General features: G+C 51.9%; 1 protein-coding gene across 4 annotated transcripts in view; it reads left to right on the top strand.

The window, feature by feature from the left end:
• The window catches only part of SLC25A37 (solute carrier family 25 member 37), a 40,874-nt gene extending 15,076 nt beyond the window's left edge, over positions 1–25,798 (top strand). The window contains exons 2-4 of one of the 4 annotated variants that reach the window (XM_036450306.2): positions 19,805–20,033; positions 22,492–22,548; positions 24,682–25,798. In XM_036450306.2, coding sequence (XP_036306199.1) covers positions 19,805–20,033; positions 22,492–22,548; positions 24,682–25,202 — 807 coding nt within the window. In that variant the 3' untranslated portion in view covers positions 25,203–25,798. Of the gene's footprint in view, positions 1–19,804; positions 20,034–20,314; positions 20,539–21,133; positions 22,285–22,491; positions 22,549–24,681 lie in introns of those variants that run through there. The other 3 variants (XM_036450307.2, XM_036450308.2, XM_036450309.2) reach the window with 3 other exon arrangements.
• The last annotated feature ends 470 nt before the right edge of the window (positions 25,799–26,268 follow it).

Raw genomic sequence — 26,268 nt, forward strand, 5'->3', positions numbered from 1 at the left:
CACTGGTGGCCGAAGGCCAGAGGAGGATGGGGGGGAAAGCTGTGATGTCAGAGGCCTTGCTGCTCATAAATCATTCTTAATTAATGGGTGACATCAGTAGCTCATGCCAGTGGAGCAGCTGCCAGCTGAGTGGCTAAAAAAACTAAATGTAGCCATGTGACCTGTGGGGGGTTAGGTATTGCCTGGTGATCTTTACCAGCCCACATCACAGGTTACAGGTTGAGGAGAGAGACTTGAGAGGAAGTGTAGGTGTCAGAGCTGGCTCTGGAGCACACAGCACTGTTCTGGACACTCAGGTTTGTGTGTCATTCCTTGTCACTTTTTAAAAATATATATATTTTACTGAATTTTTTACATAGAGGAAGGGAGAGGGATAGAGAGTTAGAAACATTGATGAGAGGGAAACATCCATCAGCTGCCTCCTGCACACTCCCTACTCGGTGCCCACAACCAAGGTACATGCCCTTGACTGGAATCGAACCTGGGACCTTTCAGTCCACAGGCTGACGCTCTAGCCACCAAGCCAAACCCAAATAGGGCCCTTGTCACTTTTGAAAGGAATGTGCAGCTGAGCGTTTTCCCCGCCTTCTCTTTCCTTTCCCCCCTCTCTCTGGTGGCACTTCCTATAGGATGCAGAGCTTTGGCTCCCTGACGCTTGTCCATCAGCCTCCACTGATTCTGATCAAGGGCCTGGAACTGGGCCTAAGATTTTTCTCCCGGTGTCTGTGTCCGTCCAGGGTTTGGACAGATGCTTCTGGGCCTGGCAGCTTCTGGAAGCTGAGTCCTGTTTCTCCAAACAGCCAGCCTGGTAACCAGTGCGAGAGCCCGTGACCCCGAGGCCAGCCCCCCTCGGTTGCTGTGCCGGTGGACTCCCCTGGCACAGGCGGTCTTTGTTACCATGTCTGTGCGCTGGGTGTTTTCAGGAGGACATGTGTGGGCTTTTTCAGTGACATTAGACAATGCTGAGCTGTTCCCCAGACAAAACAGAGTACAAACAAAGATTTGGTCGGGTTTAAGTTACTCCCCGGAACACGCCCTGCAGGGGGGAGGGGCTGCCCGTGAAAGGGTGGAAAACCTAACGTGTATGTGAGACAAAAGAGCTCTCTCTTTTTTAAAAAAAAGATATATTTTATTGATTTTTTTTTTACAGAGAAGAAGGAAGAGGGATAGAGAGTTAGAAACATCAATCAGCTGCCTCCTGCATACCTCCTACTGGGAATGTGCCTGTAACCAAGGTACATGTCCTTGGCAGGAATCGAACCTGGGACCCTTCAGTCCGCAGGCTGATGCTCTGTCCACTGAGCCACACCAGTGGGAGAGCTCTCTTGTAGTGTAATTGGGTTTGAATTTTTTACCCCCTGGTGTTTTGGCTTGTCACTCACTGAATTAACGTACATTATTTATTACTCAGGCCAGGAAAGGTGATGGGTGATACGAGCTTACTTAGAAAATGACTGACGATTTCTATTAGCCTTTAGCTCATCAGCCTCAGAAATGACTTTTGATTGTAAAAACAAAATGATAACAACTGGGAATATATCGACAAGTTGAAATGACTCTTTAGTTCCTTCTTTGCTTTAAAAAAAACCCACAAAACCAACTTTCACGTGTTGAAGGAAGGCAGAGAAGACGTTGAAGCCGCAGCTTGTCGTGATGGGGTGCTGGTTGGTTCAGCTTTTGGTGGCTGCCGGGCCCATTTATCCTTGGAGTCCGTGTCCTTCCCGCCACAGGCTTCTGCGAGCGGGCTGGCGGAGCTTTCCCTGAGCCTGGGAAAGAGTGGTTTTAACCAGCTTCCCTAGCGTCCCTTCCGAGGGCATTTGCATGTTCTGGCCATCCGGTTGTAAGAAAGCTTCTGAAATCCCCCTTCAGTTCCCAAAACCTCAAAGTTGCCACAGGTCAGACCCGGGCCTCTGTTGCCACATCTGTGGTCTCTGAGCAGCCGGGGTCTGAGGACAGAGAGAGAGGAGCTTTGTCAGCCCCGAACGGCCACACCGCGTGTTCCCGGTGAGGTGGGCAGGCAGCGGAACCGGCAGGAGCAAGGTCAGCGCGGGTTCTTCCCGCGTGTACCCACACATGACGTTTGTTTTGGCACTGAAGGGCGAGTCATCATTAGGGTAAGGCCCCCAGAGGCCTGCCAGCTGAGTTTGTCTGATCCTCCGTTTCTTCATCTGTAGAATGGCAAGAGCGAAAGGTCTCCTGGCAAGTCCTCAGTTCCAAAATTTCCACTCCTTATTTTCCCAAGGGGCAGGGTAGCTCTGATTCAGGAGATATAATGTAGCCAACTTCCAGACATAATTACACCTTTGAATGTATAGTATATTACAAGCACCTTTTTTTTTTTTTTTTTTTTTTTAAGGAGGAAGAGGAAGCTAGGAAGGCCCCTAGAATTCTACCCAGGGCTGAGGAGCAGGGAGAGGACCCAGCTGCCCATATACCATCTGGGGACCCTACACCCTAAGCACTGGCCTAGAGGTTACAGTGTGTTTAGTGTTTTGAAACCTCCGTTCATCCAGGCAATCCCAGCAATGCCGACTGGTCACAGCCCCACCCCGGGATCGAGGGGAGCCGGGGAGCAGATGCTTCTGGGAGGCCGTTTATAGCTCCCTGGCTCGGTCCTGACGGGACCTTTTATAAGTTCGCTACCAGGAAGCTGAGTCACCGAGCGGGTCGGCGCATGGCCGAGGCGGCAGTGAAGCCAGCAGCACAGATGAGGTTAGCCCACAGGCCTGGGCATTGTAGGGGTGGTGTTGGTGGGAGTGGAGGGGCGAGGGGAGGCTTGCAGCAAGCAGCCTCTTCCCCATGGTGACAGGCACGCTACTGCTCCCCACGGCTTAGATTTCGCCGTGAGAACCCTCTGTTTTATCCACTTAATTTCTTCCTCTCACTTCCTTCTCCGTTCATGAATCCACGGCCGGCAGGCAGGACCAGGCAGATGGCACCCAGCTCGAAGGATTTCAATGACCCTGCTGTGCCATGGTGCTCAGGGCTCAGTGTGGGCACTCACCTCCTGGTACACCAGTCTTCCCGGGGCCTTTGTCTGTCCCACCTGCCACTGCCTGCGCCCCAGGGAGCCCCTTTCCTCCTGTGCTTCACCTGCCCGGCCCCCCCAGCCCGCAGGTCTCCGCTCCAGAGTCACCTCCCGGACCCCTCCCAAAAGCTAACCCGTCTAGGTCCCCCCCCTGCCTTTGCTCTCATCGCACCTTCACCTTCCACGTTGCTTCAGACGCAAGTGTTTATGTATTTGTATGATTTCTGGTGTACTCTTCCCGAACCCTGCTGGTCTAGAGACACTCCGTGAAGGCAAGGACCCCGTGCTTGCTCTGCTCCTCTGACATGTTCGGAGCAGGGAGAATGTTCTGGCAGCACGGCCCTGTTGTACCAACTTGAGGCCGCTGCCACCCGGCCATTCACGCGTGTTCCTGGCACCGGAGACCCTGCCTCAGACGGCTGTGCATTAAACCACAGATCCGAGCTCTGGTTTCCAGGGCGAGGGTTAGGGTTAGGGTTAGGGTTAGGGTTTGAGTCAGCACGAAATCTCACCCAGGATGAAGGGAAGGTTCCTGCCCTTCCCTTTGGCATCCAGTAAAACGTAGAAATGACTCCCCACAAAGCTCATGAGATAATTTGTACCTGCAAATATCTGTGCGGGCAAGTGGATTCCAGAGGCTGAAAGGCAAGTCTCCAAGATGCTTCCTTTCGAGTCTTCCCCCCGCCCTCCCTCACGACCCTGAGAACATCAGGCCTGATGTTTCCGGTATTTTTTAAAAAAAATATATATTTTTTATTGATTTTTTTAGAGAGAGAGAGATAGAGAGCTAGAAACATCAATGAGAGAAACATCGACCAGCTGCCTTCTGCACCCCACCGGGGATGCACCCGCAATCAATATACATGCCCTTGACGGAATCGAACCTGGGACCTTTCAGTCCCCAGACCGACACTCTATCTACTGAGCCAAACCGGTTTTGGCTGTTTCTGGTATTTTCTCATCTTTCCTGTTATTGCCTGATATGCAAGGTGTGTGAGGAAAGCAGGAGAATGTCCCCTCCAGCTGGGACCCGGCGCCTCCTACCTGTGAATTGTCCAGCGTTCTGGAGCGAAGTGAGGAGTGGTGCCTGTGGGAAGGCTGGCTTCGGTAATGTCTGGGAAATCTACCCTGGACACCTCCTTAGACCCCCAGTGCTCCCTGACTCTGGAGCTGGCTCTGAGCGGGGTTTTGTCCTTGGGGGGTACACCCAGAACACGGGGAGGTGCATCCAGCTTTGGAACACAGATCCGCATCGGATCGGTAGCTGTTTGGAGAAGGGACTTGAGGTGCCTGCTTTGTGTTTGCCTGTGGGTGGACTTCAGTGCATGTCTGGGCCCTTGACAATCAGAGGGGCGCCTGTGTTCGCCAAAGCACAGGGCGGGGGACTCTGAGACCACGAATGGGGGAGGGGGGGAGGTAGCTGTCCTTCCTTTGTGTCTGTCTCTCAGACTTCAATGGGAGACAGGCCTGCGGACGCGTCACCTGGCATAATTATAAGTAGAGGAATGAGCAATAGAAGGCTGGCTACAGGGCTGCTTTGAAAACTCTCTCTTCCCTGTGGCTCATAGGCTAATAAGGGGCATGCTTCAGAAGGTGCGGCTCCCGGGAAGGGCGTGGAAGCCAGTCTTGCAGAAGGTAAGCTGCAGGACCACACTTGACTTGAGAAGCAGCGGCGCGTAGGGCTTCTGAGGTGCCCAGTTCCCGGGTCTGTCCGGGGCGGATTCCAGGGCGCTGTCGTCCGTCCCGAGCAGCCAGCTCCTTGGATCGGGCAGCAAAGTGGTACCTTGGAGCTGCAGCGTCAGCTCCAAGTCTCTCCATTTGGCTGGTTTTCGGCAGCCAGCTCCCGGCCTGAGCAGCCGGAGTCCTGGTTCTGGGACAATGCCTTTTGGGGTGGTACAGGCCAGTGTGTTTCCTGGGGCCAGGGGTCAGTGTGTGGGAAAGGGCGAGGGCCCAGAGTGCCTCTTCAGCGTTTCTGCTTTCCGTTAAAGCTTTGCCTTCCGACCGAGAGCCCCTGGGCTGACCTCCCAGGTGCTTCCTTCCGAGGAAGGCTCCGGAGCCAGGAACACTCTGCGTCCGGGGATCACCCTGCACACTCGGGGCGCCTGGCTGCCTTCGCCAAAACAGACACACAGAAGCCGAGGAGATAAAGGAAACCCGAGGGGGTTATTTGATTGGGGCGGGATTTCAGACTATGAAATGCGCATGGAATAAGCTGTTGATTAGATTTAGGATTGAAAAATCATGATGAGCCCTGATCGGTGTTGGCTCAGTGGGTAGAACGTCGGTCTGCGGACTGAAAGGTCCCAGGTTTGATTCCGGTCCAGGGCATGTACCTTGGTTGCAGGCACATCCCCAGTGGGGGGTGTTCAGGAGGCAGCTGATCGATGTTTCTAACTCTCTATCCCTCTCCCTTCCCCCCTGTAAAAAATCAATAAAGTATATTTTTTAAAAATCATGATGAAATACACTGTCTTCGCCTTTTCTAAGTATACATAGAGCATTTGTGTTAAGTACATGTATGTTGTCGTGCATCTGCTCTCCAGAACTTTTTTTTTTATCTTCTCAAACTGAAACTCTGTGCCCCTTAAACAATAATTTCCTATCACCCCCCGGCCCCCAGTCCCTGGCAACCATCATTCTAACTTGCTATGCATTGGACTGTTCTATGTGCCTCATGTAAGTGGAATCATACAATCCTTGGCTTTGGGGATAATGTCTGCCTTTCTGCACAGTGTTCTCAAGGCTTATCCGTCTTGTAGCATGTGTCAGAATTTCCCTCCTTTTTGAGGCTGAATAATAGCCCATTCTACATATATACCACATTTTATCCACTCACTCATGGAGGAACACACTTAGATTGCATTCACCTTTTTTTTTTTTCTTTTTTTTTTTTTTACAGAGAGGAAAGGAGAGGGATAGAGAGCTAGAAACATCGATGAGAGAGAAACATCAATCAGCTGCCTCCTGCATGCCCCCTACTGGGGATGTGCCTGCAACCAAGGTACGTGCCCTTGACCGGAATGGAACCTGGGACCTTTCAGTCCACAGGCTGACACTATCCACTGTGCCAAACCGGTTTCGGCGGTTCCAATTTCTGCAGGAATTCTCATATATATATATATATATATATATATATATATATATTCTCATATATATATACATATATATATATTCTCATATATATATACATATACATATATATATATATATATATATATATATATATATATATATATATATGTTTTAAAATGGATGTGTAGTTACTTAGGCTTACCTCCCCCCAAATAAAGCACACCCACAAACTTTTCCAGAGGATTCTTTTCCGGTTTCAAAGGTTGAGAATGCTAGAGGTCAAAAAGGACCATCTTGGAGACAGTCTGTTAACTCCATTTATTTATTCAGCACATATTTACCGTTGCCGGAGTTGGGTAAACAAAACGGAAGAAGCCCCAGCCCTCTGGGGCTGACCTGCTGGTGGGAATCGGCTTGCTCAGGTTCCATAGGGATTGGAGGCAGAGCTGATGGGAGTTTGGGGGGAGGTAGACTCTGAGAAAAGGGCTCTCCGTCTGTCATGCTCACATACGTGTAGGTGCATGTTTGGGGGATCGTCCTGTTGGGAAAGGGATTCATTCACACTTGGTGGGAACATCTGTGGTTTTCGGTGCCAGGGTAACGGGACGAGGGAAGGGAGCAGGATCCACAGAGGGCTCCCGTGCCTGGTCCTGGGGCTCAGCTTGGCCCCGTCTGGCTGTTTCCTGTGGTTTAGAGGCCAGTGAGTCCTTGAACAGCGGGGAGGGCCTTCTGCACGGCGGTGACCTTGTGGGAATGGGTGCCAGTCGGCAGTGTTGGGGAACCTTGGTATTTAAGATCCAGGCCGCAGCCTCAGAGTTAGCACCAGTTCAAGGCCCTCAGAGCTGCCCTTGGCGTGGAGCAGTCAGACCAGGCGACCAGCTTCTGTGGCCCTGTCATCTTGGACGCTTTGTGCCTGGGTAAACTTGACACTGGTGATTCCCCTGCCTCTCTAGCTCTCTAAGTTACCTGGTTACATAACCAGGATTAGCATGAGCACCGGGTCCTTTCATATGGAAATGGCAAGGGAAGAAAGGTGCCCCTGGGAGTAGGGGAGTGGGACGGAGTCCCTTGGAAAGTCCCTCTCTTTTCTGGGCCTCAGTTTCTCTTCGGTCAAAAGGGGGCAGGCAGACAGTGATGAGGTCGTCAGTCTGCGTGCAATGATTGCTGGTGGGTTTGCTCCCCACCAGGGCTGATCCTCAGGGAAGGAGAGTTTTATGAAGGAATTAGAGGAAGTGTGACATCGTCCTAGGAATTCATTGTTTATTAAAAACAAAACGAAAAACAAAACCTTGAAGAAAAGCAACGGCAGCTGTATGCCAGTCCTCAGGCCAAGGGCCTTTCACTCATTATGGCCTTTAATCCTCACTGAGACTTGAGGAGATGGCGCGGTTATGAGTTAACAGAGAAGAAAACAGGAAGATTGAATGACCTGGTGAGGTGACAGTGGGGAGGAGGAAGCAGCAGAGCTGGGATGGAACTGAAGGCGGGGCCCCAGGGCCGGTTCTCTGTCCCTGTGAAGACTGGAGGCCTCCTGGCCTCTGTGGCCCAGCCCCGTTCTGGTCAGAGGGAACGGGTTTCCGGGTTCGGTCTTATTCCTGTCCCTTGTGATGTTGTAGGAACTGTGGCCTGAGGTCCCAAACAGCAGTGCCCTGTGGCTGTAGCTTCCTTCTGGAGCCCTGGGGTCTGTTGTGTGGGGCGTGGCCCGCCCTCTTCTGTATCCTAGTGACTCAGACCGAACCTGTCAGGAGACCCTTTGTGTCGAATGGCCACGTGTCAGCAGGCAGGGGAAGGCCCCCACACGTTCTAGGCAACATCAGGCTATGTTCGTGCTGGTTCTGAAGACTTCAAAGCCATTCGAATCGCATAGGTGGTGGTTTTGGGGCCATACTCAGTCCTTCTAGAAAGAATCACAATGATGATGAGCATGTATTGAGCACCCACTGTACTGGACTAGGCCAGTGGTCGGCAAACTCATTAGTCAACAGAGCCAAATATCAACAGTGCAACGATTGAAATTTCTTTTGGGAGCCACATTTTTAAACGTAAACGTCTTCTAACCCCACTTCTTCAAAATAGACTCGCCCAGGCCGTGGTATTGATATTTTGTGGAAGAGCCACACTCAAGGGGTCAAACAGCCTCAGGTGGCTTGTGAGCCGCAGTTTGCGGACCACTGTCCTAGGTGATGGATGTGCTTAAGTTTTCTCATTCATCCATCGCAGTTGGCGTGTGAGAGGGGAGTTCTTATAGGTGAGGGAGCGAAAGTTCAGGTTACTTCCCCAAGTGCATCCGGTTAAAAAAATATAACAGGATTTTTATTGGGAGGCGGTGGAGGACAGGGGCCATGTTTGGGTCCTCAGGTCCTAAGCCGGCCTCTGGCATGGACTGGAAACTCAGTGTGTAGTTGCTGAGTGAATGGACAGGCTGCAGAGCCCAGGGACTGTGTCAGCATTGGGGGGATGGGTGGTTGAATGCGGTTTCTTTCAAGATTCCGTGATGGGGATTTTCAGCAAAATATGGTTGATGGTCTGGTGGGCTGAGTCTGGGAGATGGCGTGCTCCAGGATCCTGGCTCTGTGATCAGCACAGTTGGAGTGAAGGGGCTAGGAGGGTAGCAGAACCATGAAATCAAACCAAAGCCCATAGGGAGCCCTACGATGCAAGACAGATGGTGGCAGAGCCGCTGGGCTGAAGCAGGGAGCAGGGGCCGGAGCGGCTATGCAGAGTCTTGGAATATTCCTGGATTCTGTTTTGCCTGCGGTAGGTCTCCTGGTGCGCGGGGCTTCATATGCTTCTAGGGCACTTCTGGGTGGCTTCTTGTGTTAAAAGTTTGCTTTTCTCTGCGGCGTTATGATGCTTTAGCAAGTTTACCTAGATGCCAGGAAAATAAACTGTTTTTGAGAATGAGTTGTTTCTCCAGTTCTGCCTCTGGCATCTCGTGCTTGCTTGTAGGTGAGGTGTTCACAAGCTAATGGTATGGACAAGGTGGCCGAGTCAGGGAGGCCCCGGGAGGCCAGGTGGCTAGCAGTGAGTTAAAGCAGCCAGGCTGTTGAAATCCTCGGTCTTGGCCTTTGAATCCTGATGGAGGGCCAGGCTTTCATCGATGGGCAGAAGGTCTCAGTCTGGGTAGGCCAGTGGTACAAGCACCTTGGAAGGAGAGAGAAGAGAGAATGGGTTTGTGTTAGAACCAGCCAGTTCCGTTTGGGACCAAGCGCCAGGCCCACGACCAGGATTGGGAACCCGGGGAGCGGAGCGTCCTCCGTGGGGCTGTGCTTGTGACTGCCTGTGAGCGCACCTGCTGCAGGGCGGACATAGGCCCCATCGGGAGCTGCATACACTGCACCAGCGAGGAGGGGTGACTGACACAGCCAGGCCTGCTCCCTCTTCTACCAGAGGGTGGGGCATATGTGCTGTGGCATCTTAGAGGACGTTGGAGTTCACCGGTGAGCCCTTCCAGTCCATCCTGCGGTGAGAGGTGGTTGCCTTGTGGTTAAGGGCATGGCCCCTGGAGCTGGCCGCCTGGCTTCCAGTTCTGTCTGCATCTGTGACCTGGGAGGCAAGGAGCTCAGGGCCTCTGTGCTTCAGTTTCCTAGTTTGTCAATGGGGATTGTTGGCTGCTAACACGGCTGTTTTGTGTGTTTTTTAAAAAAAAAAAAATATGTTATTGATGTTTTACAGGCTGGAAGGGAGAGGGATAGAGAGCTAGAAACATCAATGAGAGAGAAACATCGACCAGCTGCCTCCTGCATGCCCCCTACTGGGGATGTGCCCGCAACCGATTTACATGCCCTTGACCGGAATCGAGCCTGGGACCCCAGCCCCTGTCAGTCAGCAGACCAACGCTCTATCCACAGAGCCAAACCGGGTTCAGTATGGCTGTTTTAATTATGACTGTTTTGTGAACAGAGGCATTGGGGCTCCGAGAAGCAAATGGGTTTGCCTGGGACCACGCCGGTTTGAGTTGCCAGGTGTGGGGCTCGAACCTGGGGCCCCAGCCCCTGCTCGTCTTGCTGGAAGCCAGGCAAGGTGGGTAGGCGTGCCGGCCGCTGGTTCCGGCCTCCCCTCCAGCCCAGTCCCTCCGCGTGTCCTCTGGGCTCCCGGGGAGGTCACCCATCCCACCCAGGAAACACGAGCCCGTGGCCGGGGACCTTGGGTGCTTGGCCGCCTGTAGAGCAGAAATAATTTAATCCTTTGGGCGGGCCGCAACCGCAGTGTATCCTGGGAGCACTGGGCCTGAGCCAGGCACAGCGTCTTTCATCCCTCCCTCCTCCTGCTGTAGAATGTTCTAGAGACGCGGAGGAGGAACCAGGTTTGGCTCCTCGGATAAAGGGATGCGGGAAAGGTTTGCCCATAGGCAGGGCGGTGAGCTGCTGGCGTCCCCGGGGTGAGGGATGCAGCCTGCAGTGGCCTGTGCCGTTACCGTGGCCGGGCAGGAGCCGCGGCTGTGGGGAGAGAGAGTGGGCAGCCTGAGCGGAGGCTTCTGCTGCAGAGGCGGCTGCCTGCTCCCCAGGGCAGGGAGCCCTCCGTCTTGCCTCCTGTGCAGCTCTCCGTGGCTCCCAGGGTCCTTTGCAATAGGTAACCGTGGGAAACACGTGGCTATAAAGTAAATTCCAGACGCCCTAGCCAGTTATGCAGGGCCTCCCATGGTCCAGCCCCAACCTGCCTTTCTTCCAGCAAATACGTATCGATCGCCTAATGCTCAGCCACCCGCCTGCGTCCTGGGCTCCCTGTCCATCCGCACCGCACTTCTGCATCCCCTGCACATCCCTCCCTCAACCCTTTCCCGTTTCCCAGGCCCCCCGGCACCTTCACAGCCCCCCTCAGCCCGAGTTATTCTCTCCCCTTGTCTGGGCTGTAAAGGAACACATACACGTAGTCCAAAAATCCAAGAGTATTTGATGGCAGCTCCGTTTCACCTCTGTTGACGGGTCTTCCCTCAGTTGAGGTGCAGCTCAAGTTGCCCCTCTGCTGCCCCCTCCTGGGCTGGCAGGGATGGGGTCTGACTCCTCCCACGGTGGCCTGGTCCCAGGGGGAGTGGTGGTTGGTGCTGGGCTGGGCTTCTTCCCTGGGGGGATTTTAAGGAACTTGGTTTTGGTTGTCTTGATGGAATTTGTGTTTGTTTGTTTTTTCTACTTTTAAAAAAATATATATTTTATTGATTTTTTACAGAGAGGAAGGGAGAGGGATAGAAAGCTAGAAACATCGATGAGAGAGAAACATCGATCAGCTGCCTCTTGCACACCCCCCACTGGGGATGTGCCCGCAACCAAGGTACATGCCCTTGACCGGAATCGAACCTGGGACCTTTCAGTCCACAGGCCGGCACTCTATCCATTGAGCCATACCGGTTTCGGCTATTTTATTGATTTTTTTACAGAGAGGCAGGGAGAGGGATAGAAAGTTAGAAACAACTATCGGCTGCCTCCTGCACACCTCCTATTGGGGATGTGCCCGCAACCAAGGTACATGCCCTTGACTGGAATTCAACCTGGGACCTTTCAGTCCGCAGGCCAATGCTCTATCCACTGAGCCAAACCAGGTAGGGCAAATTTAGGTTTTTTTTTGTTTTTGTTTTTTTTACCAAATTTGTGATGAAGACTCTCCACTTTGTCATTTTGCTCCTCGAGGCAGCACTGCCCTGATGCCTGCCCCTGGTGAGCCCTGACGGTTTCAGGATTGTGCGTGGAGTGTGTTCGTGACGTTGTTCCCCCTGGCAATCCAGGCCCGCACCTCCAGGGCGGCAGGGGACCGAACGTCGGAGTGGCCGGTCTGCTCAGAGGGCGGATGTGACTTCTGATGCTGGGCCCCGTGGGACACACGTGAACAGGCTGCACAGCCTCGCTGGCTTGTTCTCACGTGTTGTGCCACTCCCTCCCGACATCGGAAGCTGAGGGGTTGTCTGGGATTCCCAGAGGAGACAGGAAACTTGGTGCTGATGTGATTTAGCTGCCCCCTGTCATCCTTTCTCTGTTCCATTCTCCTGCCCCATTTCCTCCGGAGCTGGCCCGTCGCTTGCTCTAAAACCATGGTTCTCAACAGGGGCTTTCGGAAGGGCTAGGCCTGGAACTCCCGTGCACACCTGCTACCTGCTTCCAAACTCTAACCACCACACCCCTTCCCTTTCCAATGGCGCGGGGAGGAGAGGCAAGGACTGCTTTCGATGAGTAATTCTTTTCTCTCGCTGATTCTTGAACTTCAAGAGGATCAAGCTTTCCTCTTGATTAAAGGAAAGAGAGAGGCAAAGTATGTTTTCTTTGCGCACGTTTTTGCCGGTTTGGGAGACGTAAAGAGATGTGCTTGGAAATTTGAGCTGGTGAATACACTTTGATGAGTGCCGTGAGGGCCTGGCTCCCTGTGAGGGCTCCTGCAGGAGCGTGTGTGTGTGTGTGTGTGTGTGTGTGTGTATGGTGCGCCGATGCCTCATTTTGGATGACTTCTGCATGTGTTTCCGAAGAGCTGGGCGTGAAATCTCGCTGGCAGATTTGAGCTCGGAGCGAGTGCTGAAAGTTTTACTGTGCCTGGTTCTCCCCGGTGTGGTGGGTGGGCCTCCGAGGATTCTGGGACGTGAGACAAGGCTTCCCAAGCCCTCAGGGAGGCCTGTGGCTTTATTCCGGAAGGCGGTCCTCTTCCCACAAATCACTGTGCCCCAAATGCCTCTTCCTCCCCGCTTAGCTGTGATCCAGGGGCGGCATCTCAGCCAGCGAGGCCTGCGTGGGAATGCGCTCTCGGGCCCAGCACTCTCTGTCCTTGGTGGTGGTGGTGGGTGGGCGCCGGGGTGCCATCAGTAGCCCGCAGCGCAGCGAGCACCCCGTGCTGTGGTGAATGGGCCACCGGGGAGCTGCCAGCCATGGGTTATGGGCGAGGCCTGTGACCGTGGGAAGGAGGCTGGGGTTGGGCCTGCTCTTGGCTTAGACATTTTACTGTGGTTCAGCTTAGTGACAGTGCTCCTTGGGGACAGTGGGCAGATGGGGTAGACGTCAACTTAGCCATTGGATTTCTCCTTCCGAAGCAGACACTGGGTGGCAGATGCTACCGTTAGTTGGCGCTTCTCTAGAACTTTCTAGCTTTCTGCACCTGCATTCCTCTCTCTGGGAGAAAGCCTGGGACAGAAATCCTGGCTGGCCTCCGGAGGGCAGCCCTGGCCCCTGGGTGGGAGCCGGGAGCCCCGACTCCTGCCCGTCTCCCCATTCACCTCCCCAGAGTGAGATCTCAGCAGGTGCTTTGGGATGGATCAGTGGGCAGGTGCTTTATTATCTTCTCCTGGCCCTTTAAGGGCCGCGTGTACTCACGGCATGGGGAGTTTCTTATGTTATTACTTCTTTCTTATTTTGAGAGGTTGAGGAAGGAGGGGTAGGAATCCCCCGCTGTGTCCAGGTGCGGAGTGGACAGTGGCCGGGTGAGGCTGCAGGGGCTGGGGCGGGCGGGGCTATTCTCAGCCGGGATGCTCAGAGAGGTGAGGTCTCCCTGCCAGGCTCAGCTCCTTCCTTCGCTTTTGTTTGCTGGTCCTGGCCCGGGTCCCAGATGATTTGAGATCCGTGCCTCTGTGTCCGTATGCTCTTGGTCGGGGGCTTTCCCGCTCGGGTCCCAGTGTCCCATCGGAACAGGCAGACGCTGAGCTAGATGTGCTCTGTGCCCGGGGCCCTCGCAGCTCCCGTCATCTGATCTGCCAGCTCACCTGGGACAGCAGCGTATTTTCCACTCTCCTTGTTCCCCCACTTGTGGCCCGCCCTCTGTCAGTGAGACGATGGGCCTTGCTGGTCCTGTTTTGTCTTCTTGGGGGGAGTTATTGAGCGAGGGGCCCGACCAGCCCTCACTCCCTTCTGGCCAGGCCAGTGCCAGTCCAGAGTTTGTGTCATTGACATGGCACCTCCTGTAGCATCGCCAGAGGGGCTTGCTCAGGCCACACAGTGAGTGGCGGAACCAGGCCGGAGTCCCGGGTTTCCTGGTTTCCGGGCCAAGGCACGTTTCTCCACCTGCCCCTTTCGGGCAGGCAGCAGGCATGCAGTGTGCGGAGTAGCATGACAGCACGCAGCAGGGGGCAGGCATGCAGTGTGCTGAGTGCCATGATAACCTGCAGCAGAGGGCTCTCCTCTATGTCCACTGCCCTTCCCGGGCCCTGTCTCCCGGCTGCCCCGCTGCCCACGCTGCAGGCGCCTCCGGGGTCCTCTGCCACCTGCAGCTGGTGGCGCACTTCCTGCTTCCAGGCCCGTTGGCCACAGCCGGTGTTGTCCAGTGCGCTCTGCAGGGCAGGACTGGTTCTTCCGAGAGCCAGGGCTTCCATCGCCACAGACAGGCGTGGAAGGAGTGCCTTGTGGAACCAGTTTCAGCGGCGGCTCTCCTGCAGGATGTCTGGGACCTCTAACCCGGCGGTGCGCATCCCGCGTTTGTCAGGAGGGAGAATGAAAGTGCAGAGTGGGAGTCTCTGCAGAGGAAACGGAGAGCCATGGAGCAAGGCCTGAGCAGGAACTGAAACACAGGCCCGGAAAGGCGGATTGTGAAATTCTCCAGCTCAGTTGCTTCTGGTGTGTCATTGTGTTGTTGTTTTTGAAGCTCTGCCCTCCCTCCGTGCATCCTACTTCATTCATTTTATTAATAGTTTTCCCTTTGCTCACCTCCTCCCTGAGTTTTTGAAAAACGGTGGTAAAATGCACATAGTAGCACAGGAGCCGTCGTAACCATTTTGAAGTGTGCAGGTCAGTGGCCCTACGTACATTCACAGGGCTGGGCTGCCATCGCCAACATCCATCGGTAGAGCTCTACAAGCTGCAAAACCAAAAATGTTTCCTTTAAATAAAAGAAAAAAAGTTATTGATTGATTTTGAGAGAGAGAGAGAGAGAGAAAGAGAGAGAGAGAGAGAAAGAGAGAGCGCGAGCGCGCAAGCAAGAAGTATTGATTGGTCGTTTCACTTACTTATACATTATTGGTTGATTCTTGTATGTGCCCCAATCAGGGATCAAAGTCACAACCTTGGTGTATTGGGATGATATGATGCTTTAACAAACTCATTAGTCAACAGAGCCAAATATCAACAGTACAACGATTGAAATTTCTTTTAAGAGCCATTTTTTTTTTAAACTTAAACTTCTTCTAATGCCACTTCTTCAAAGTAGACTCGCCCAGGCCGTGGTATTTTGTGGAAGAGCCACACTCAAGGGGCCAAAGAGCCGCAGGTGGCTCGCGAGCCACAGTTTGCTGACCATGGCTCTAAACAACTGAGACACCAGACCAGGCAGCTGCGCAACCTTTAAACACTAACTAACCTCACCTCCTCCCCTTCACCCCTGGTAACCACCGTCCTCCTCTTTGTCGGATGGATTTGACTATGGGTACCTCCTGAGTGGGATCATATAGCATTTGCGTGTTGTTGCTGGCTTTTTTCATGTAGCATCAGGCCCTCCCAGCTCACCCATGTTTAGCAGGTGTCAGACGGGCCTTCCTTTTCTAGGCTGAGTAATAGTCATTGGTACGCATGGACCACATGTTGCTGATCCATTTGTCCATCCATTGATGAGCACTTGGGTTGTCTCTAAGCCACCGTAACTTTTTCTTCATCGCTGGTGCACAGGTGTGTTCTTTTACTGCTCTCTGGTCTCAGTTGGTATGTTTTACTGGCCGAGTCATTGATGGGAGAAAGAGAAACTGAACGGATGACTTCCTTTCTGTCTCCGGCCTCTTCTGCCTCACTGCTTCCCTGGCCACCCTCAGCCTCTCTCAGCCTCTCTGCTGATAGGCACCACGATTGTCATGGTGCAGCCTGGTCTCTGAGCTCCGTTTGGGCACCTGAGCAGTCTGTGCCATTCCCCGTTTTCACACACGTTCCTTTTCCTCTCCGTGTCCAGGTGCCCGACCCGCGTGGGTGCTCCCTGCCGGCGGGTTGAAGAAATGAAGGTGCTGTAGGCTCTGCCCTCAGACCTGGCCACCATGGCTGTGATGGGCCCAGAGGGGCCTTGCCTGGGTCTCTCTCTGCTCTAGGCATGTGTCATTCCATGTGACCTCCCCCGGAGGATGGAGAAGTCCACGGAGTGTGCAGAGATGCCCAGGTTTTCGCCTCTTTCCCATAGGGGGATGGCGCGTTTCCGTTCAATAATATTTACTCCTCCCACTGCCCCGCCCCTCCTTTTACAAAGGGGCAGTGAGAAATGAATTGGGAATTTCCTCTGTAAGCTGATGTGAGCAGCTTTGTAAGGGAGAGAGAGTTCTTCACATCCCTGAAGGTGGGGGTGTGGGGTGGGGGTGGGGTGGGGTGGGGGTAGGAGAGGTTTGGGCATTGTTGATGCCCATCCACAGCAGGTGTTTCCCAGAGCTGGAATTCAGATAGATGGCGTTGGCTTGGCTGGCTCTGGAGCCTTGGCACAATGAGCTCCACTGCTTTCTGCCTCCTTTCTCTCCACACTGCCCTCCCCACGCACCCCTCGCCACCTCCTCCTCCTCACATAACCAGAGGTGAGTCTCTTATTCACAGGCCAGATGGAGGTCATTGCTAGAAAGTGCTAGGTCAGGGAGCGGTCTTTATTTAGTGGTTCTCTGAAAGAACCACTCTTTTAGTCTCTTTCATTCTCTGAAAGAGACTGGCAGGCCCAGAATCTGCAGGGCAGATTGGCCGGAGACCCAGGGGAGAGTCGATGTTGCAGCTCAAGTCCAAGGACTGTCTGGCGGCAGAATTCTTTCTCCTTGGGGGGAGGGGAGGGGGCCTCAGTATTTTTCTCTTCAGGCCTTCGATGGATTAGATGAGGCCCACCCACGCTCTGAAGTTTTTCTCCAAGTCTACTGACTTTCATGTTAAGCTCATCTAAAGAGTACCTTCACAGCCACACCTCGCCTAGTGTTTGACCATATCTGGTGCCAGTGCGGTGACATGGCCTCACCGGGTTGTCGGATAAGATTAACTATCACATCTACTGGGGTGCCTGGGAAGGCACTAACAGAGATGGGAGAGCCCGATCTCTGCCTCAAGGAGTCCAGACTGCATGTGAAAGACATAGGAACAACTTGGCTTATATTTAGGTGCTATCTGATAAGGATGAAATGTAAAAGGATGAAATGTGAGAGGAAAGTGTGGGGGGGGGGGGTTTCTAGGTGCTTCCACAGTAAGCATTTTTGCCTTAAGTCCATTTCACTGTAAAAGATAAAAACGACACCATCCAGAACTGAAATATCATTGCTGACATGTACACATAAGGAACTATTTGACATTGAAATTGGGACTCAAAAGACCTGTTGGCCCAGAAAGAAACTCACTACAGACTGATTCATTTTCCTCTCAGCATAACCATTATGGCTTGTCTCATTTTCGATTCTTGTAAGTGTATTGCTAGTGACACATGATCTCACTCATCTGGGGGAAATAATGAACATCATAAACTGATGAACAAAAACAGACCCGGAGACAGGGAAGCATCGATCAGATTGTCAAACCTCAGAGGGAAGGTAGGGGAGGGTGGGGGTGAGGGGGAGAGATCAACCAAAGGACTTGCATGCATGCATGCATATAAGCCTAACCAGTGATCCCGGACAACGGAGGGGGGGGGGGGTTGGGATGGGAATGGGGGGATGAGGACAAATATGTGATACCTTAATCAATAAAGAAATAAAAAAGAAATGACTAGTTGGTAGTTTGGCTTACAATTTGGAAGGCATCATGTGTTTAACCTAGATGTGAGTTTGGTTTCATTTCTCCACAGACCAAGTTCTCACAGTTACTCCCCTTTGTGTATTACATGTAATCTCAGCCCTTGTAATGGTCTGTACAGTGACGAGTAGTCGTGGTGGCCTTAAAGTAGTGGATGATGACAAGTATGTAGAAAGCAGATTATAAAACAGCCTGGGAAGCCAGATTTCATCCTGTTATAGAAAAGGATCACGCATCAGTTTACAAATCCTTTGGGAACCACACTCAGCCCTCACACCCATCAACACCAACAGTTATTCAAGCTCTGCAAATACCAGGGAGCTGGCTGCTGATTCACAACAGTCTGCGAGGGCATCACCGGTTCTTTAGCTGGAAACAGACCTCTCTTAATGAAGGAAGAAATTGTGGCGGAAAGAGAAAAAGTGTGATGCTACACGAGGAGACGAATCAACAAGCAAATAAACTTGGAAGACGTGAAAGACGATTATTTTCATTTTGTGCAATAAAGTCCTTTTAATTTTTCATGTTTCATTGTGTCCCTTTTTATGCCCCTCTTTAATCTTTTATTATTTTTTTACAGCAAAATTGCCTTGTGGCCAATTAGCTGTGCTGCAAAAATGATTGTGGCAAAGAGGTTTACAGCAAAATGTGTGTGGCAAAAATGCCAGGCGGGCTCTAGAATCCAGGGAGATTTCGTGGTTGGGATTGGACAGGGGCTTTCAGAACAGGGAGGTCTCAGATAAGTGAGGACACAGAAGACTAGAACCAGAGTGGGAACAACAGGGTGATAATAATCATGCTAGTTAGTTTCTTTAAAAACATGTTTTTATTGATTTTAGATAGAGGGGAAGAAAAAGAAAAACATCGATTAGCTGCCTCCAATATGCCCCTACTGGGGATTGAGCCCACAACCCAAGCATATGCTCTGACCAGGAGTCCAACCAGTGACCTTTCAGTGCCTGGGAGAATGCCCAACTGAACCACACCTGCCAGGGCAATACCCAGTTCTCATGTGCCCCTAGGTCTCTGAGTTTATTGAGGATTTTCACATGCATTGTTTCATGTGATGGTCATGAAAACCCTGTTTTGTTTTTAACTTATCATTGCAGTTGACATTCAATATGATATTAGTTTCAGGTATACAGGGTAGTGATTAGGTAGTGATTATATAATTTATGAATTTGTCCCCCTGATAACTTTAGTACCCACTTCACACCTTACGTAGTTATTACAATATTATTATTATTATTATTATTATTATTAAAGCATATATTTTTATTGATTTCAGAAAGAGGAGAGGAAAGGAAGAGAGGTATAGAAACATCAATGTTGAGAGAGAAAAATTATTGATCAATTGCTTCCTGCACGACCCCTACTGGGAATTGAGCCCACAACTGGGCATGTGCCTGACCAGGAATCAAATCGTTCCTAGATTGACACTCAGCCACTGAGCCACGCTGGCTGGGCTGTTATTACAGTGTTATTGACTCTGTTTCCTATGCTGTACTTTGTATGACTATTTTAAAAATAATATTTAAAAATTTATTTTAGAGAGAGAGGAAGGGAGGGACAGAGAGAGAAACATTGATGAGAGAGAAACATCAGTTGACTCCCTATTGGGGATTGAGCTGGGAGCAACCCTGGCAGGTGCCCTGATGGGGAACTGATCCAGCGACCTCTCCGTGCATGGGATGACAGGATGATGCTCAGCCAACTGAGCCACACCGGCCAGGGCTTTTTTGTTTTGTTTTTAATAAAGTATTCTCAAGGCCCAGAGAGGTTAAGGGACACATCCAAGGTCACACAGCTTGCCAGTGGCAGGCCTTCCTACTCTAAATCCTGTGTCTCATCCTTACCGCCATGGCTGGGTATAATGGAACCCATGTGAATGTGTGTGTGTCTGGGAGGGAGGAGAGACGAGCAGTGAGCAACCCAGAAAGGCGAGAACCGTGCTTTCTTCATCAAGGAATCCTGTGACACGATGAAAATGGGCTGTTTTCTCTCCCTCTCTCTCTCCGGGTCCCTCTTTACCGCCTCACTAATGCCCCCCTCTTCTTGTCTTGTTGCCCTCCCACAGACACGGATGCAGAGTTTGAATCCAGATCCCAAAGCCCAGTACACAAGCATCTACGGAGCCCTCAAGAAAATCGTCCGGACTGAAGGCTTCTGGAGGCCTTTGCGGGGGATCAACGTGATGATCATGGGCGCGGGGCCGGCCCACGCCATGTACTTTGCCTGCTATGAGAAAATGAAAAGGACTTTAAATGCCGTTTTCCACCACCACGGAAACAGCCACATAGCCAATGGTATTTGAAAGCGTTTGTCTGCAGTTAGAAAGTTCTGTCCTCAACAGACCCTTCCCCCAGCAGCCTGACGCCTCGTCTCCGCCACGCTTGCTTATGAATAAAGAACTCCAGCGCCGAGTGTGTGTGCGCACACACCCCCAGACACATGCACATGCACACACACATGCTTTTTTCCGTTCCCCTTCTTCGCTCTCTGAAGGCTGGGGAGATTGGTGACAGAGGTGTTTCCGTTTTCATTGTTGTATGGGTTTTTCACTTTTTCCTTTTGTTTTTGTGTCTTTTTTTTTTTCTCATGTTTTTTTTATTTTTATTTTTTAACACATTCAAAAGCCATTAATGATCAGATCTAGGAAAACCACCCTGAATAGACACAAAACTTTTGAATGCTGGATTCAAAAAAAAAAAAAAAAAAAAAAAGTTGTCTGGACAGCTTCTTTGAGACTATTTAAAAAAAAACTGGTTCAACAGGTCTCTACAACGTCAAGATGTAACTAAGCTTTAAAAGGTCAAGAAGTTTTATGGCTGACAAAAGGATTTGCTCCAGCTGCAGACGGCCTTCCCGCCTTAAGCTCCTGGGGGTTTGGGAATGTCACCCCCACTCTCTTCTGTTTGTTTGCATCTCTCTGCGATCCAGGGCTGCAGTAGTTCTGTTGTTCGGGAGCTGGGTGGGAGGGCAACTCTTTCCTAGATGTGCCTTCCTGAGCCCACTGGGGGGGGGGGGGGGGGTGTTGCTTGTCCTGTGGGGTTTGGCTTTTTTAGTTTCTGTGTGGGTGTGGAAGGGGCGGTGGATGGCAGTGCTCTCATTTTAACAAAATTGATTGTTCAACGATGGAGAGGTAGAGGTGACCAGCGACAATTTCTTTTTTCCCTTCTCTTTTCTGTGCAGAACCCAAAAGTGTCCTTCCCATCAGCCAAATTGGTAGTAATAGCTCCGTCTGGCTGGTGTGTAGACATCTGTTTTGCTTTTTATTTTTTAAAAATATATTTTATTGATTTTTTTACAGAGAGGAAGAGAGATAGTTAGAAACATCGATGAGAGAGAATCATCAACCGTCAGCTGCCTCCTGCACACCCCCTACTGGGGAGGTGCCCAACCAAGGTACATGCCCTTGACCGGAATCGAACCTGGGACCTTTCAATCTGCAGGCCGACACTCTATCCACTGAGCCAAACCAGTTTTGGCTGTTTTGCTTTTTAAAAACCTGGCATGAATTGCATTTATTGAGATGGTCACTGAGAGCCTCCTCTGAGGCCATCCCTGAGTTCAAGGCTCTCCTTTTGCTGAAACTGCCTTACGTAATGACTGGTTTAGCTCCTTGGTCACTGGACCCCTTGACTGCAGTTTGATGGTACCCGGTTGATGCCAAGTTATGCCAAACAGTGCCCAGTTTAGGCCAGGATCTGCCCAGCTGTGCCCGCTTCCCTGTGGTGTGTGCTCTGGTTGACTGCCCTTTGACCTCTCTGGGGAGCCATCAGTGTGTGTGGAGGGAGGGGGGGTGGATATATATACTGCTGGAACCTTATCCTGGGGTCCCTGGTTCCTTTCACCTTCCAGCATTCATCTTAATTACGGGGCATGCGAGCCACCGAGGAAGAGACCCAAATCCCAAAGGGAAACCCCGGGCCTGAGCCAGGATGCTGAAACTCCTGGTGTTTGAAGCCAGGTGGTTGGCCCTAGACAAGTCATGTCTTGGCAAATTAGCCCTGAACAGCTACCAGATGCAGGTCTTCCTGGCCTCTTCCCATGCCCTAGTGCCTAGGTCAGTGGTTGGCAAACCGCAGCTCGCGAGCCACATGCGGCTCTCTGGCCCCTTGAGTGTGGCTCTTCCACAAACTACCACGACCTGGGCGAGTCTGTGTTGAAGAAGTGGTGTTAGAAGAAGTTTAAGTTTAAAAAATGTGGCTCTCAAAAGAAATGTCAACTGTTGTACTGTTGATATTTGGCTCTGTGGACTAATGAGTTTGCCCACCACTGGCCTAGGTCTTACTAAGACATTTTCTTAAAGATTTCTTTCCCGGTGTTTTCTCCCTCTCAGCCGTGTGCATGGTGTCGCTCCCTCTGATTGCCCCCCGTGTAAGTGCAGAGCGAGTTCATGGGGTAGACCCAGGCGAGGGACACACTAGCATTAAGACCTAGACTGTGGGAAAAGCCACAAGGTGTGTTTTCTGGGCACCATCCAGCGTTAGCAGGTCTAACCTTTGCCCAGGATTGACCGCCAGAGAGAAAATGAGGTTCCCCCAAGACGAAAACGTGGGTACCTGGGCCTCTTCCCGGCCCCATTGTCCTCTAGTATGTCCATGATTACTTCAGGGTTTAAGAGTCGGCGCACACCTGGGTGGAGTTGGCAGTGGATTTGCTGCTTAGGAAGCTGTGCCCAGGTTCCGTCTCACTGTAGGTCCCAGAACTTTCTCCGAGCGCCCGGTCCCAGAGGGTAATTTTCTGGAGTTTGTTTTGCAGGCATAGCTGGGAGTATGGCCACCCTGCTCCACGATGCAGTAATGAACCCGGCAGAAGGTAATGTTTCCGGCCCCAGGGGGCGGCAGGGGGAGGTCAGAGGGGCAGGAACGGCGGTTGGGGGGGGGGGGTTGGGGGGGGGGGGGATGGAAGGTCGGGCAAGAGGACTCCTGGTCCCTAGGCAGAATAAGCAACAGACCTTTTTTTTTTTTTAAACCACATTTTATTAAAGGGCTCAAGAAGGGGCACTAGTATTTGAGCTTCTGGTATTCCTGTTCTCTTAAGCAGAATTACTCAGGGTGTGATCTGGGGACTAGTAGCCACCAGCATCTCCTGGGAGCATATTAGAAAGGCACATTTAAAAAAAAATTTTTTAAAATATATTTTATTGATTTTTTTTTCAGAGAGGAAGGGAGAGAGAGAGCTAGAAACGTCGATGAGAGAGAAACGCCTACCGGGGATGTGCCCGCAACCAATATACATGCCCTTGACTGGAATCGAACCTGGGACCCTTCAGTCCGCAGACCGACGCTCTACCACTGAGCCAAACCGGTTTCGGCAGAAAGGCACATTTTTAGATCCCACCCGGGTCTACTCAATCAGAACCTGGGGGTGTGGGGGGTGGGCAGGGATGGGACAGGGAATTGCCCTCCTGGTGAGTCTTTTGCACTAGTCTGAAATCATGGTACACACACACACCTCTGGCCCTTGTCAACCTTTCTCGGCCTTAGACACATTTGGGGGGGGACACACATGTCCAAGGCAGTTCATGGAGGCTTATGTTCAATTTGCTTTTTTTTTTTTAAATGTGTGTTTCGTGCTTTTTTTTTTTTTAATTTCAGAAAGGAAGGAAAAGGAAGAGAGAGAGAAACATCAGTGATGAGAAGGAATCATTGATTGGCTGCCCTTCTGGGACTGAGCCCCCAACCCAGGCATGTGCCCTTGATGGGAATCGAACCCAGGACCCTTGAGTCCACAGGCCGATGCGCTATACATGGAGCCAAACCAGCTAGGGCTCAATTTGCTTTTTGTAAAAGGAAGTTGAAATCATCATGGAACATTTCAAACATGAGTAGAGATGAGAATATTCTGAATCCCCCTGTAGGCGTTGCTCTATTCCTAAGCGAACATCTGGCTGGTTTGTTTAGCTGTCTCCTCCCACGTTACCTTGTGGGCTTTGGGAGCACTGAGAACAGCTCCCAGCGGTGCAGACTCCCCACCGGGGCTTTTCCTGTGTCCCAGTGGCTCACCCACTGGTCTGAGCCCGAGGAGCTTTGGGAGCTGGTGCTGGGCCTGCTCCCGCCGGGTTAGGCTCCGTGAGAGGAGGGCCTCCCTCCTCCTCTCTCCCCAGAAAACGACCCCTTTCCAGAGGGGGCCTTAGAGGCATAAATGCCAACATTTTAAATCTTGCTGACAAGTTTGTTTCCTAAGGTTAAAATGTCTTATTTGTAATCAGCTGCCTTCCAGGTCCCAGCACCCGGGGGACTTGCTCTGTCCTTCAGGGACGTAACGGGCCCGACAGGGAGGCGGGCTTCTCTGTGTGCGAGTTTAAGGCGATTCATCAGGGGGCCTGGCCAGTGACCAGTTAGCGCATGCCCACCAGGTGAGAACTGTGTTTGCTTCTCAAAGGAGCAGAAATCCAGTGTCCACCCCCACCTCTTCTTGACATCGTGTTGACTGACAGACTTCATTCCTTTAAAAACAAAAAAAAAACATACTGTGTGTTCACTTGGGCAATGGGTGGGGATGGCTCCAACTCCCACGAGGGACCACTGTGGCCCTCATCTGCCTCGTGGCCCTTGACCCACCGTTACTTTTGTATGAACAAAGCAGGGGTCTTCCCTGGAGTTTGTCAGTGAAGTGGGCTGGCATAATTTTAGCGTCTCCCCAGAGCACTGTGACACAGAAGCTAATGACACAGACAGATAGGCAGACAGACCAGGAAAGGAAAGAGGGGACACGTGTCCAGGAGGGTAGGGGCAGGATTCAGATTTGGGGTGGGAGCGGGGCCCGCCTGGAGCTGGCCCTCTGTGGTCTCCAGCTGGGGCTGCGTGTGCGTGCTCTGCGTGTTGCCAGCGTGTCTAAACTTGCTTGTTTTTCTTTATGGCCTGGCTTCCCATTGCACTCTGACCCGGGGTGGGGCCAAACCAACCCACTGCCCCCTGCCTGTGGTTCCACCGTGCCCACCTGCAGTTGTGAAACAGCGCATGCAGATGTACAATTCGCCACACCCGTCGGCCCTCGGCTGCATCCGTTCGGTCTGGAGGACCGAGGGCCCACGGGCCTTCTACCGGAGCTACACCACGCAGCTGACCATGAACGTTCCCTTCCAGTCCATCCACTTCATCACCTACGAGTTCCTGCAGGAGCAGCTCAACCCCCACCGGGGCTACAACCCACAGTCCCACATCGTCTCCGGCGGGCTGGCCGGGGCCCTGGCCGCGGCCGCCACCACCCCCCTGGACGTCTGCAAGACCCTCCTCAACACTCAGGAGAACATGGCCCTCAGCCTGGCCAATGTCAGCGGCCGGCTCACGGGCATGGCCAACGCCTTCCGGACGGTGTACCGGCTCAACGGCCTGCCCGGCTACTTCAAGGGCATCCAGGCCCGCATCATCTACCAGATGCCCTCCACTGCCATCTCCTGGTCGGTCTACGAGTTCTTCAAGTACTTCCTCACCAAGCACAAGCTGGAGAGTCGGGCTCCCTACTAAAGCAACGGGCTGTGGGCCGTGACTCCAGAATCTTGTATTTCTAAAAGGGTTTTCCCTGCCTGCTCCCCTTCCTGCGCCCTCCCAGCGGGATTGTTTTTGCAGGGAGTTCTCAGGGGGTGGCCTTCCGTTCCCCCGACTGACGCCTTGGAGAGCGGAGAGGATGGGACAGCCGCCTAGCAGAGGCTGTCCACCTACCGGAGGCCTATCGAGGTGGTAGGAGGTGGGGAAAGGCTTTGGAAGGAGAGCAAGAAGTGGCTTTCTCTGTCCTCCCCTAAGAGGGGTGTAGCTCTCCTGCCTCCCCGTGGCAGGCCCCGCCCGCCCCTGGGGTCATAGGTCACGCAGAGGGGGAGAAAGTGTGCATGGCTGAGAACCATGAGAGCGAAAAGAGCACATTATGTATATAAAAGTTCTAGGACACAGTATAAAATGGATGGATAATGTTTTATTCTTTATTTTTCTACGTAGAGGTTTTTGGATTTGTGTGTGTGTGTGTGTGTGTGTGTGTGTGTGTGCCTGTGTGTGTATGGATAAGTGTGACAGCTAGGGATGCAAAGCTGATTTTAAAAAAGAGGGCTGAAGTCTTCCATTGGGTTAGGGCTATGGTCGGCAAACTGTGGCTCGAGAGCCACCTGCGGCTCTTTGGCCCCTTGAGTTTTTAGCAAAGGCCAGCTTAGGAGGACCCTAATTAAGTTAATAACAATGTACCTACCTATGTAGTTTAAGTTTAAAAAAATTGGTCTCTCAAAAGTAATTTCAGTCATTGCACTGTTGATATTTGGCTCTGTTGACTGAGTTTGTCGACCACTGGGTCAGGGGAAAAGGCACCAAAGTAATAAATTGCTAAATGTGGCCTAAAGTCGCGTTGAGCCCCCAAATGGGAGTTTCACTTGAATGTAAAATAATAAATATGTTTATATTTTTGAATTTCTCTTTTTATGGCGTTTGGGGGAAAGGTACATTGGGGGGGGAAAAACACACACACACACACCAACAAACACTATGGATCTTTCAGCTTACTTTTATTTTTCTTCTTTCATTCATTCAGTTATGTTCATGTGCCTTTAGC

Source organism: Pipistrellus kuhlii, unplaced genomic scaffold (genome assembly GCF_014108245.1).
Source record: "Pipistrellus kuhlii isolate mPipKuh1 unplaced genomic scaffold, mPipKuh1.p scaffold_m20_p_21, whole genome shotgun sequence".
In the NCBI taxonomy this organism is placed as follows: Eukaryota; Metazoa; Chordata; class Mammalia; order Chiroptera; family Vespertilionidae; genus Pipistrellus; species Pipistrellus kuhlii.